At 47.2% G+C, this 13,182-nt stretch overlaps 1 protein-coding gene across 4 annotated transcripts in view; it reads right to left on the bottom strand.

Moving 5' to 3' along the window:
- Window positions 1-13,182, bottom strand: part of pkn2a (protein kinase N2a) — a 50,186-nt gene that overhangs the window by 2,521 nt on the left and 34,483 nt on the right. For all 4 annotated transcript variants that reach the window (XM_004078725.5, XM_020710772.3, XM_078934308.1 and 1 more), the window contains exons 8-20: window positions 12,409-12,594; window positions 12,228-12,337; window positions 11,950-12,093; window positions 7,413-7,488; window positions 7,154-7,310; window positions 6,940-7,069; window positions 6,715-6,851; window positions 6,380-6,455; window positions 6,202-6,293; window positions 1,352-1,528; window positions 1,171-1,233; window positions 1,023-1,099; window positions 5-147 (exon numbers count right to left, since the gene is read on the bottom strand). In XM_004078725.5, coding sequence (XP_004078773.1) covers window positions 5-147; window positions 1,023-1,099; window positions 1,171-1,233; window positions 1,352-1,528; window positions 6,202-6,293; window positions 6,380-6,455; window positions 6,715-6,851; window positions 6,940-7,069; window positions 7,154-7,310; window positions 7,413-7,488; window positions 11,950-12,093; window positions 12,228-12,337; window positions 12,409-12,594 — 1,568 coding nt within the window. The remainder of the gene's footprint in view (window positions 1-4; window positions 148-1,022; window positions 1,100-1,170; window positions 1,234-1,351; window positions 1,529-6,201; window positions 6,294-6,379; window positions 6,456-6,714; window positions 6,852-6,939; window positions 7,070-7,153; window positions 7,311-7,412; window positions 7,489-11,949; window positions 12,094-12,227; window positions 12,338-12,408; window positions 12,595-13,182) is intronic.

Below are 13,182 nucleotides of genomic sequence, written 5' to 3'. Positions count from 1 at the left end.
TCACCTCTCCAACCAGCATTTCAAAGATCAGGACGCCGAGCCCCCACCAGTCCACGGCGCGCGTGTACGACGTCTCTGTCAACACCTCGGGGGCCAGAAACTCAGGGGTCCCACAGAAGGTGCTGGTCCGGTCCCTGTAGCCCATTCCTAGAGGAAGCAGAGACGTTCAGAAAAGAAGGACCGACGCGTCAGAACGCTCTGGGTCCGAACAGGAAGTAGGGTTCTGATCCACAGGGAAACTCTGCCCCCCCCCCCAAAGGCTCACTCGGACATGAAGCATGAATGGAAAAACCCAAATCGCCAGGAATGTGGACCGCGCCTCCCGACCAGGAGCCGCTGGAACTGCAGGACTTTCACCTGGGACAGGTCACACCTCTGCGGGGTCCATCCATGTCTGATCATTGAACACCTGGTCGGCCGCTGCCCCTTCAGTTTGCGTGTGTCAGGTAGCAAAGTGAAAACTCTTCAGCCAATCAGTGAGCGGCACTCAGCTGATGCTCTGATACAGCCGGGATTTCATTTATGGGACGGCTGGGGTGCAGCGGTCCACCTCTGATCGTAACATCACAGGTTTGGTTCCCGCTCTGCACGCCCATGTGTTGAAGTGTCCTTGAGCAAGACACTGACTCCCACATTGCTCCTGGTGGTTTCAGGTTGGCGTCCGAATTCGGCAGCGGAGCCTAGCGGTGTGTTTATGTGGCTGTAAAGCGTTTACGACCTTTAAGGAAGGTTAAAGAAATACACGCCATTCGATATTTTTAGAGCATTTTTCAGTCTGATTGAACCGCCAGCCGCCGCTCCACCTGATGCGAGGCGGTGCCCGCAGAACGTGGCGCCTTCTGCTGCCACGCTCTGCTAGCACTTAGCAGCTAGAACGCTAACGGCTGCTTCAACTGCTGTGATGGACGACTGGTTGCTCTTCAGTCTGAGCTCCAAACGCAAACAGTTCACAGAGAAAGAACATGTTTAAAATAACACTTCATCTCATAACTTTTACATTTTAGAACAGATTCTCATCTCACCTTCTTTACAAAGCCCAAAGTCTGCTATCTTCACATAACCCTCCGTGTCCAGGAGCAGGTTGTCCAGCTTCAGGTCTCTGAGCAAAGTTACAAGGTCAACGTCACAAACGAAGCGGCACATCACACAAAAGCGACGCTAAAACTTTACCTGTAGACGATCTTGTGGTCATGCAGGAACTGTAACCCCAACACGACGCAGGCAGCGTAAAACCTGCAGAGATCAGATGAAGGCGTCAGTTCGACAGACCAGCGTTCGCCTGGCTACCTTTTCATGCACTTTACTGTCAACGCCACGCCAGGAGGAGGAGCGGGGCGGAGCGGCCACTCACACAGCCCGCGGCTCTGAGAACACGTCGGCGTGAATGTGCATCATCAGGTCGCCTCCCGCCGCGTACTCCATCACAAAACACACGTGCTCCGGAGTCTGGAAGCACGCAAACAGGTTGACCAGGAAGGGGTGGCGGACGCTGTTGACCGTCTCAAAGATCCTCTTCTCGCACATCAGGCTGAGGACAGAGACAGAAACCAGAATGATTCCCAGAGAAACGCCGTCAAGACCCGTTTGGTCTGAGCCGGGACCCCAGGAGGCTTTCAGAACCCCTGCAGTAATCCAGCAGATCTACCAGGAGCTCATCAACGGAAGGACAAACGCTCAAGTTTAGCTTTCATTTCTGAAAAACGTCACAGCAGCTGAAAAAACAACACGGAAAGCTTCAGAAGTATTTATGATTGATTATTTCTGGGTTTGACTGCGAGAGGATGCTGATGTGTGTCCTAAGACCAAACAGGGAATCATCTTCCTTGCTTTGGCCTGAGAAACCATCTCAGAACCGTCTCTGCAGGTCCAGCAGTGGTGCTCCACCGGGACTCGAACGCTGCACTGGTGAGACCCCACGGCTGGCGTCAGAGGAACCTGATGAAAGCAGCTGAAGGTCCACATGGCAGAGCTGAGATGTGGGACCACCCTAATGACACCTGTTTGTTTATGAAGCCCCCTCAGGACAATGTGGGGCTGAAACTGTTGGTCACCTGTCATGCAGGTGTTTGTGCTCGATGTCAGACATCAGAGAACAAAGGACTTCAACCGTTTGGTCCAGTTTCCATGGATTTTAGGAGAGACGGACAGCTGTCTTCAAGGGATCAATTCAAACTAAAAGCTATTCCATAAATATAACTAAAAAAGTTTTGCAAATCAATAAGAGGGGTTAAATTATGAAATAAATTAAGAGAGGAATTAAAACAATTCAGGAGCAAAAAGAGTTTAATCTAGCCACAGGGGTTGCAAGCCAGTTGCCTCTGTGCCGGTCCCAAGCCCGGATAAATAGAGAGGGTTGCGTCAGGAAGGGCATCCGGCGTAAAAATTGCCAAAATAACCATGCGAATCATCCACAACACTTTAGACATACCGGATCGGTCGAGGCCCGGGTTAACAACGACCGCCACCGATGCTGTTAACCTACAGGGTGTCGGTGGAAATTTGACTACTGTTGGTGGAAGAAAGAGGGGAGGCAGAAGGGTCCATGGCCAGAGAGAGAAGGGAAAAGGCAGGAACATAGGTTTGAGAATAGGGACTCTTAACGTTGGCACAATGACAGGGAAAGGCAGAGAGCTGGCAGACATGATGGAGAGAAGGAAGGTAGATGTACTGTGTGTGCAGGAGACAAGGTGGAAGGGCAGCAAGGCACGTAGTATTGGAGGAGGATACAAACTGTTCTATCATGGTGTTGATAGGAAGAGAAACGGGGTAGGAGTGATTCTGAAGGGGGAGTTTGTAAACAGTGTTCTAGAGGTGAAAAGAGTCTCAGACAGGATGATGAGCTTAAAGTTAGAAATCGAAGGGGTGATGGTGAATGTAGTCAGTGGGTATGCGCCACAGGTTGGCTGTGAGTTAGAAGTGAAGGAGAGATTCTGGAGTGAGTTGGATGAGGTCATAGAGAGTTTTCCCAGAGGAGAGAGAGTTGTTATTGGAGCAGACTTTAATGGGCATGTTGGTGAGGGCAATAGAGGTGATGAGGAGGTGATGGGCAGGTTTGGTGTGAAGGAAAGGAATCTGGAGGGACAGATGGTGGTGGACTTTGCGAAGAGGATGGAAATGGCTGTAGTCAACACTTACTTCCAGAAGAGAGAGGAACATAGAGTGACATACAGAAGTGGAGGTAGGAGTACTCAGGTGGACTACATCCTATGTAGACGAGGTCATTTGAGAGAGGTTATTGACTGCAAAGTGGTGGTAGGAGAGAGTGTAGCCAGACAGCACCGCATGGTGGTGTGTAAGATGACTCTGGAGGTCAGGAAGAAGAAGAGAGGGAAAACAGAAAAGAAGACCAAGTGGTGGAAGCTACAGAATGAAGAAACTTGTGAGGAATTTAGGCAGAAGTTGAGGCAGGTCCTGGGTGGTCAGGATGAGCTTCCAGATGACTGGGAAACTACAGCAGAGATTATCAGGGAAACAGGTAGGAAGGTGCTAGGTGTGTCATCTGGAAAGAGGAAAGACGGTAAAGAGACTTGGTGGTGGAATGAGGAAGTACAGGAATGCGTCCAGAGGAAGAGGTTGGCTAAAAAGAAGTGGGATGTAGAAAGGACTGAGGAAGGTAGACAGGAGTACAAGGAAGCGCAGCGTAGAGTGAAGAGAGAGGTGGCAAAGGCCAAACAGAAAGCTTACGATGAGCTATATGACAGGTTAGACACAAAGGAAGGAGAGAAGGACTTGTACAGGCTAGCCAGACAGAGAGACAGAGATGGGAAGGACGTGCAACAGATAAGGGTGATTAAGGACAGAGATGGAAAGGTGCTAACAACCCAGGAGAGTGTACAGAAAAGATGGAAGGAGTATTTTGAGGAGCTGATGAACGTGGAAAATGACAGGGAAAGAAGGGAGGAAGATGTGGTTGTTGTGGAGCAGGAAGTAGCAGAGATTGGAAAGGATGAGGTTAGGAAGGCTCTGAAAAGGATGAAGAGCGGAAAGGCCGTTGGTCCTGATGACGTACCTGTGGAGGTATGGAAGTGCCTAGGAGAGACAGCAGTGGAATTTCTAACGAGGTTGTTCAATAGGATTTTAGAGAGTGAGAAGATGGCTGAGGAATGGAGGAGAAGCGTTCTGGTCCCGATCTTTAAGAACAAGGGTGACACGCAGAACTGCAGCAACTATAGAGGAATAAAGTTGATGAGCCACACAATGAAGCTGTGGGAAAGAGTAGTGGAAGCCAGGCTTAGGAAGAAGGTGGAGATTTGTGAGCAGCAGTATGGTTTCATGCCCCGTAAGAGCACCACTGATGCCATTTTTGCTTTGAGAATGTTGATGGAAAAGTACAGAGAAGGTCAGAAGGAGCTGCATTGTGTGTTCGTAGATTTAGAGAAGGCGTATGACAGGGTGCCGAGGGAGGAGCTGTGGTACTGTATGAGGTCGTCTGGAGTGGCAGAGAAGTATGTCAGAGTAGTTCAGGACATGTATGAGAGAAGTATGACGGTGGTGAGATGTGCTGTAGGTCAGACAGAGGAGTTCAAGGTGGAGGTGGGACTACACCAAGGATCAGCTTTGAGTCCTTTTTTGTTTGCTATGCTGATGGACAGGCTGACAGATGAGGTAAGACAGGAATCTCCCTGGACAATGATGTTTGCGAATGACATTGTAATTTGCAGTGAGAGTAGAGAGCAGGTGGAGGAACAGCTAGAGAGGTGGAGGTTTGCTCTGGAAAGAAGAGGCATGAAGGTCAGTCGTAGTAAGACAGAATACATGTGTCTGAACGAGAGGGATCAAGGTAGAAGCGTTAGGTTACAGGGGGCTGAGGTGAAGAAGGTGCAGGAGTTTAAGTACTTGGGGTCAACAGTTCAGTGTGATGGGGGGTGTGGAAAAGAGGTGAAGAGGCGAGTGCAGGCAGGTTGGAGCGGTTGGAGGAAAGTGTCAGGAGTGTTGTGTGACAGAAGAGTGCCAGCAAGACTCAAAGGAAAGGTGTACAAGACAGTGGTGAGACCAGCTCTGCTCTATGGGTTAGAGACGGTAGCAGTGAGACAGAGACAAGAGGCTGAGATGGAGGTAGCGGAGATGAAGATGTTGAGGTTCTCCTTAGGAGTGACCAGGTTAGACAGGATAAGGAACGAGTACATCAGAGGGACGGCTCATGTTGCCTGTGTTAGCGACAAAGTCAGAGAAGCCAGACTGAGATGGTTTGGACATGTTCAGAGGAGGGATAGTGGATATATTGGTAGAAGGATGTTGGAGATGGAGCTGCCTGGCAGGAGGGCAAGAGGACGGCCAAAGAGGAGATACATGGATGTCTTAACAGAGGACATGAAGTTGGCTAATGTTAGGGTAGAAGATGTCCATGATAGAGTGAGGTGGAAAAGGATGATTCGCTGTGGCGACCCCTGATGGGAAAAGCCGAAAGAGAAAGAAGAAGAGAAGAAAGAAGGAGCAAAAAGAGTTTAAACATGAATACAAACAAGTCCTGATTTTAAAGGGTCTATTTCATTAAAAATAAACTTTTTGAGCTTTGAATTGTTTTATTATATTCATTCCTCACAAAAAAACGGTATTGGTACTTTGATCTATTGAGACATTTCTGAGAATTCCTCTAAAAATCTGCGCTCTGAGCACCAGCCCCTCCCAATCCATGAAAACGAGTGGGTCCTCGCATTGTTATGTCACAAAACGAGGAACCGCCCCTTCCAGGAAGAGTCTGCATTGCCAGCCCCGCCCCCAGGCTAACAGATACGCCCACTTTCTTAGTAGAGCTAACGGTGATTGGCTAAACGCTTTATATGAACTACATGAACATCCATCTTTGCAAAAGTTCAGATGTTGTTTGTTTTCGTGGGAGAAACTCAGACACACTGCTGAGGCCGACTCTGGGATGATGTCATGAAATGGGCGACACCCACAAGGCCAGAAAGGCGGAGCCTCAGAGATTGAGTAGTCTTACTTCCTGGTCGGAAGATGAACTTTGAAAAATAACTAACATTAATAAAAAAATATTCTTTAGTGTGCCAAAGGTTATCATCATATTTTTGGATATAGTTTACTCTGGAAGGCTTAAAAAAGCAAGATAGAGACCCTTTAGTGTACAGAAATTTTGTAGCATAAGGAGAATCATTTGTGACATAAACAAAGTTAATCTGAATGTGAGACAGTTAATCTTTCCGGTCTGACAGGAAGTCAAGGATCCTGCATCGACCCGCTCACCTGTCCACCTCATCTCGAGCCACTATGTCTCCTTTCTTCAAGGCTTTGATGGCAAACATCTCTCCGGTGCTTTTATATTCAGCCAGGAGCACCTGAGAGGAGGGACGACAACAAACAAACAAACTGTCACTAATTCCAGCTTTAAACGTCGTGTTCGATGACAAGAAGCAGAACAAACCTTTCCGAAGTGACCACGCCCGAGCACAGCCACACACCTGAAGTCCTGCAGACTGAACTGGAACTGCTCGTCGTCCCTTCAGAGACACACAGGGTTTGGTTTAAACACCCAGAGCACCTTAACAGAGCCGTCCACCGCACCGTTACGCTCTCCCACCAGCGCGGTACAACAGCAAACAGAGGACAAGAAGACAAATGTGACGACGCGCCCCTGTTACTTCAGCCTGCACCACATGACCTCTGACCTCAGGAGAAAAGAACTGGAAACGACCTTCCCACCCTTGCAATTATACAGCCCCCCCCCCAAGAAAGGCAGCAGCAGAGAAGCCTTCAGACCTGATCTCTGGATCTACGTCTCTGGGTTTGTGGACCGGAAGCTCCAGCTCTGGATCCTGGAAGTTCTGGTCCAGAATGTCCGGGTTCATCACAACGCTGTTCCTCTTGCTCAGGAAGTCAAACGAGGACAGAGCGTTCTGAGGGACGAGAGGAGAAACATGTGACAAAGGAACCATAAGAGGAAAGGGGCTCTGCTTTGGCTGACAGAACTCGACAGAACCACACCCGAACTTCATCCTTGTTGTCGGGCAGATTGAGCAGCGCTGGTGGTTCTACAGCTACTTCAGATGCGGGGTAGTGTTTGGGTCCTGGAGTGGGTTCTTTGTCAAAGTCCAGTTTGGTCACAAGCGGGTCACTGCAGGAGATGAAAGAGACGTGAGAACCCAGCCGTGTTCTGACGGTCGGGGTGATCTGACGGTCCGGGGTGGGGGTTCCGTACCTGCAGGGCGTGGGAGAACCGGGCAGGCTGCTGTGTCCCGTCTCTGCTCCCTGCGGGCTGAAGGAGTTGGTGCTGACGGTGGGGATGGCTCTCCTCACCAGCCGGCCCCAGGTGGCGATGTTGATGTTCATCTGAGGGGCTCGCAGGAAGGTTTTGCCTGGAGGAGACAAAAACGAAGATTTAGAGGCAAGAAGATTGTCGGAAACGGAGCGGAGTTCAACCGACGCTCAAGCTGTGCTCAGCCTGCGGATCACCTCACCCTGTTGTTTGGAGAAAATCTTCTTCTGTCTTTGCAGCCGCGGCCTCCTCTCAATGACGGGGTTGAAAAACGTCACCTAAGTGGAACAAGCAGCAGAGATCTGAAGAAAACTCTAGAAGAACTGGGAAACGGGAGATGAGTGGGCTTCATGAACCGGGGTGTTCTGAAAGCTTCACGCATGAGACCCAACAGGATGAGGAAGAGGAGCAGAGGTTTATTTAACATCTAAAGGTTTAGTTAGGGCTTTAGCTTCACCCAGGTCACTTCAGAACCCCGGGGTTTCATCGAATCATGGAAAAACAACAAGTCTGAAGGCCTGGTGCCGCTGTTGTTCTCTTTGTAGGGATATTTCCCGTTCTGATCCGCGTCACACCAGGTTCACGTTGATCCTCCACAGCTGTCTTCATTCATGCTCAATACCAGTGAGGCTCGGCCTCACCTGCCATCGTGATCAAATAGAAAAACGTACATGAAGTAAATATTGTTTTCCACTGATCTGTGCTAAAGACACATTTGAGCTAACAGCTGCTTTGTAGCTGTACTGGTGCGTTCCCAGCGCAGGGATTGTGGGATACAGTCAAAGTTGGGTTGAGCACGGCTTTTTCTTTAGCCTATGTTTCCTTTCATCTGGATTTTTTACGCTTACCTGTAATTATTTCTTCCTGTTGTTCATACTTCTTTTTTACACCATGTGTGTGTGTGTGGGGGGATGATGACCACGGTGCGATGTACAACGTTGTGCGTTTCAAAGTATTATCTTATCTCGTCTACATTCATCTATGAATAATTTATACACAACAAGAGAATTCTATGCATGTCTTTAAGTAGAAATATTCTATGTAGAACATATATGTTCTTGTGTGTATCTCATATGCTACTTGTTGTTGGATGCATGCTGAAATATTCAGTTCTTACAATTGTAAATGTGACTCTAGAGGAGTCGGTGCCTCACCAGCATCAACCTCGCTGCTGCTCATTACCTTCAGTGCTAGCGATGGGTATCGTTAAGGTTTTAATGGTACTACTACTCTTATTGATACTGCTTATAGATCAGTATTTTAACGATACTCTTATCGATACTTTTTGAGCATGAAAAATATATAAATAAATAACAAATTAAGAGCATAAAGTGTTTTATTTACCGTAATTTCCGGACTACAAGCCGCTACTTTTTTCCTGCGCTCACAGCCCTGCGGCTTATTCTGTGACGCGGCTAATTTATGGATTTGATTGGCGGCCGCCATGTACGTACATTCGGGCTCGGTGAATGGTTTTGTATGCGCCATCCACCACCAAGCACAAGTCATTTTTTTTAACACACCTCTAAGCAGCCAAACAGCATGGAGGTCACTTCAGGTCTTAGACACTTCAGTCATGGTTCAACAAAAAGAAACACGCATGCCCGGCCGCATCCCAGAATCCTTTGGTGCCATTAGACCCAACGTGCACTTGATCGCCGCTACAATATGATAAGGCTTTCAAATTAAAAGCAATCGTAAAAAGCAGCGTGAAAAAATCCCCCATCAGTAAATGGAAATGCCGGTCAGCTGCGTGACGGAGAGAACAGCGCATGCTCAGAAGTGTATTTACCTCTGAGTCATAGTGACTCGGCTGGCTGCACGTAAATATGTGGGAATAACATCAGCCTTTATTTTGTCGGGACACGACTGGAAACACAAATCCATTTGGTCGTTTTTACGGTTTCTGACTGAGCGGAATTTTGCATTGAAAAGCTCACAGCCGCCGTGTGAGCTTTTCGGATAGGAAGGGGAGACAAGGAGCCCGCTTGGCGAGCGCGGAGCGCAGAGGCGTCCGGGGAGCAACAAGTGTTTGTTGTGAAAGGAAGCTTCTGACGAACGCGCCGCGCTGAGGCGCGCGCTATTTTACTGATGTTTTTTAACCAGCCCCGTTAGTACCATAATGCTGCCGCGACACAAGTGGAAGGAGAGCTGTTCCTTTTCACCCCTCCATGCACTGCTGCTCCTTGCTCATTCTTAAACACGAACAACAGTGTGGCGAGCCGGGCGTTGCCCCCGCGTTTAGCCCCTAAGACTCATGGGAAATGGGGGATCGCGGATGTAAATTTCCTCATCATAACTGAGGGATGTAATGTTGATTATATGGTTACTGTTAGTAATTTTATGTATGATACCTAGTTTGTCAATAAGTTAAAAAAAATAAAAAATAAATCAAATAAAAAAAACCATAACTGAGGAACTTGTGAACAGAATAGAGGTCCATGCTGTTTCAGATGTGGGTGTAATTAGATACATGAGCTTGAGACAAGGCCAGTACCTGCCCACAGTGTGGTAATGAGCCATGCACACTCTGGTAGTCAGGACGCGCTTTGTCGAGGCAGCGGCTTGTATACTGATGCGGCTTGTGTATGTACAAAAATATTTAAGCACGTTAAAATAGGTGGGTGCGGTTAAAATAGGTGGGTGCGGCTTGTAATCGGGTGCGCTTTATAACCCGGAATTTACGGTACTCATTAGACAACAGCATTGTTTTTTTAACAAAACATTTTACTTTATACATGATGTTACAATACAAACCTGGAATGCACGAGGATGTGCTAGACCAGGGGTCAGCAACCTGAACCTCTCAAAGAGTCATTTGGATCAGTTTCCACTGAGATGAAGGCACAGGGAGCCGCAACACTATGGTGTGTTAGAAAAAATGTTTTTGCCGATATATCGCGATAGTTCATTTGGCCATACTTGTATTGATTCAAAATGCTGTCAGGATATTTATTTAACCCTTGTGCTATCCTAGGCACTTTAACGTTGGGAGTTGGGTCATCTGGACCCACTAGACAGTGCTCTGAACCTTTTTTCTTCAATGATTTGTGATCTTCACTGGTGTCCATGGATTACATGAAATCTTTCCACCTTTATCCACCTTTGTCATGGTAGGGAGAACACGTCAATGTTCATCTTGACCCCATAGGATAGCACAAGGGATAATTATTTATTTTAATTATTTGTATTCTTTATGAGCGTGATGTGTTTTTCTTTTGATCTTTTATCCATTTTCCACAACCTTGAATAGACTTTTCCATCTGTCAAACACCCAGAGTTAAGATGAGTGAGAAGATGGAAACAAATTCACTTTGATGCAGACTCATTTTTATTTATTTTTTCTCTTTAAATCCAGTAAACCCAATAAATTATATTAATTTCATGGATGACAACTATGTTTTATTAGGAAGCAGCTGTTAGTTTGTTGCGGGTCTGGAATCATAAGCGGTGTGTCTAAGTCCCGCCCTCGCCTCTCTAAATGTTCATGGTCATCGTAGCAGCAAGGTGACAGGATAGTGTTTAAAATGTAATGAATTTTACGTGAAAATGGGTGGTTTTAGTCTAGGGGGATAAAACAATTTTTTTGTTTTTGGGCGCTCATGTGTCCCCTACAAGATCACCACTGACTGTCTTTCCAGAAAAACTTTCCATCCCATAACAGACTCTGGTCGGCGTTCATGGCTGCAGACACGCCCCCTCCACGTGTTCACGCTGCTCTCTTCCTCCTGCCTGCTCGCCCTATCTGACGGTGTTAAAGGCACCACGACAAACTGAGAACATGATAGTTATTTTACTAAACCACAGAGAGCCACAGCACAGGGAGGAAAGAGTCGCATTCTGGACCATTTAGCTCTTTCCGCCATCGTATATCTTTGGTAGCGTTCCTGTGCGCGCGCCACGTACAGTCTGAATAACAGCCCCGCCCCCCGTGCACACAAATAGCCAGACAGACCTCTCCTCTTCAGCGAGAATAGCAAAATTAATATAATCATTAATTATCGGACAATTTACTGATTTGGTGAGTTAAATATGGCAGATAACGTTTAAATCTTGTGGGACACACAAAAATGCGACTTCTCCAGTACCGATAGCAGAACCGTTGAGGTCAGATCTTAACGACAGTACGGTCTTGAAGAATGTTGCTCCGAGGGTCGTTCAATACCGGGGCTTGGTACCCATCCCTACTCAGTGTACAGAAGGGTCTGCTCTTCATTACCAGGTCATCTGTCATTTTTTTTCTGCTCCTTTGGTCTTGTAGGGATGTTAAAATGAGGCTTCGTGAATCTTAGTCAAGTTGGCACTGCAGAGTATGGACACCTGTCAAGGCTTCTGATACGGTCAAACAGCGCCATCGGCTGGCCGTGAACCGCAGGGCCAGTGAAATGACCCTCAGCGATCACGCCGTCCTTTTCTTTTCTTGGTCAAAGTATTTCATACAATCGAAATGATGTATTTGGTGTTGTTTTTTTGTTTGTTTAAAGGAGATGAATGACCAACTAGACAACATGGTAAATGATTGATAGTGTTGACACATTCGTGTTAAATTTCAATGCATTTGTGAAAAATGTAGGAAATAATTTCTTCATTTAGTTTTGGCCTCTATTAAATCTCCATAAAACCAAACAAGATGTTTTCTAGAGATAAACATGAGTAAACGAACAGAAAGCATGCTACACACGTGCTAGTCTCCTAACATGTACACACTGTGTGTGTGTTTGTGTAAATGCGTTGTGTACCTCCGCAAACAGCATCCCCTGCGGCTCCAGATACAGACACATCCCGTGACGCTGGTTATCCAGGAAGTCCTCCAGCCGCAGGAACTTGACAGCACAGAGCGAGCGCCAGTCCCTCCAGTACACGGAGATCTCCAGCTCCCGAGACTGCAGGACAAAGCCACATGTAGCACCAGTACGCAGCAGCACAACGCAGCACCACAACGCAGCAACACAACACAGCATCACCGCACAGCAGCACAGCGCGGCCTGCTGACTGCAGGGCCTTCAGGGTCTGTTACCCGGTCCAGTTCCAGTGTGAACTTCTGGTCCCAGGCTTGGTTGCTGGCAGGCCTCCAGTTCGTCTGTCCAACCACGGTGTTGTCCAGCTTCAGTACAGCACTGATCTCATCTGCAGAAAGCACACGGATTAGGATTATTCTTGTTTTATTTTCAAATGACGGGAAGAGGCTGGACACTCACTGGAGAGCTCCTCGCTCTTCGCCAGGTTCCTGGAGCTCACGCTGCGGTTCCGGTTCGCCCTGCTGATGAAGGACGAGCGCGTCTCGCTGGGGCTCCACCCAGGAAGCACCACAGACGCCGTTTTAAGGCGTCCTGGGATGTTTTCCAAAAGATCCTGGCAGCCCATGAGCCTGACATCCAACGTTCCTGAAGGAGCAGGAAGGCAACAGACTCATTTCACTCAAACCATTCTGGTACAAAGACTACAAATATAACCAGAGGTCATAAGGTCACAACATCAGGCACTGAGCGTTTGTCATGTTAGGAGTGTTGATGATGATGAGGAGGAGGAAGGCCACAGAATTCTTATGGTTCTGCTTTTGCTGTTTTACATTTTAAGAAGTAAAAACAAATCTATTCCATTTCGCCAACAGCTTTACTTTGTTATTTTCCTGTTTTTAAACTATAAATGATGATGAACAACCTGAGCTCTGCAGCCAGAACGTCTTCAGAAAATCATTTATTACTAAATATTCAGGCTGAAATCTGCCTTCACACATTTCTGCAACGTTTTTGTCCAAAAGCTCATTTATTTACGAGGAAACAAACCAAATGTTGGGAATGTTCATCCCCCTGACCCACACAGCAAATCAAATCCAGAACTACAGTTTTAAGGTGGGAAAATCCTTATTATTTTGATAATATAAAATCTGGTTGAGACTTTCTCTGATAGAAACCTGAAAAAAGGACCACCGGTCTTTTAAAAGGTCAATCTTTACTGGTTGGTTATGGTTT

This window comes from Oryzias latipes, chromosome 17 (genome assembly GCF_053564925.1).
Source record: "Oryzias latipes strain Hd-rR chromosome 17, Olatipes_Hd-rR_3.1".
Classification (NCBI taxonomy): Eukaryota; Metazoa; Chordata; class Actinopteri; order Beloniformes; family Adrianichthyidae; genus Oryzias; species Oryzias latipes.
This window is presented reverse-complemented; position numbering and strand designations above follow the sequence as displayed.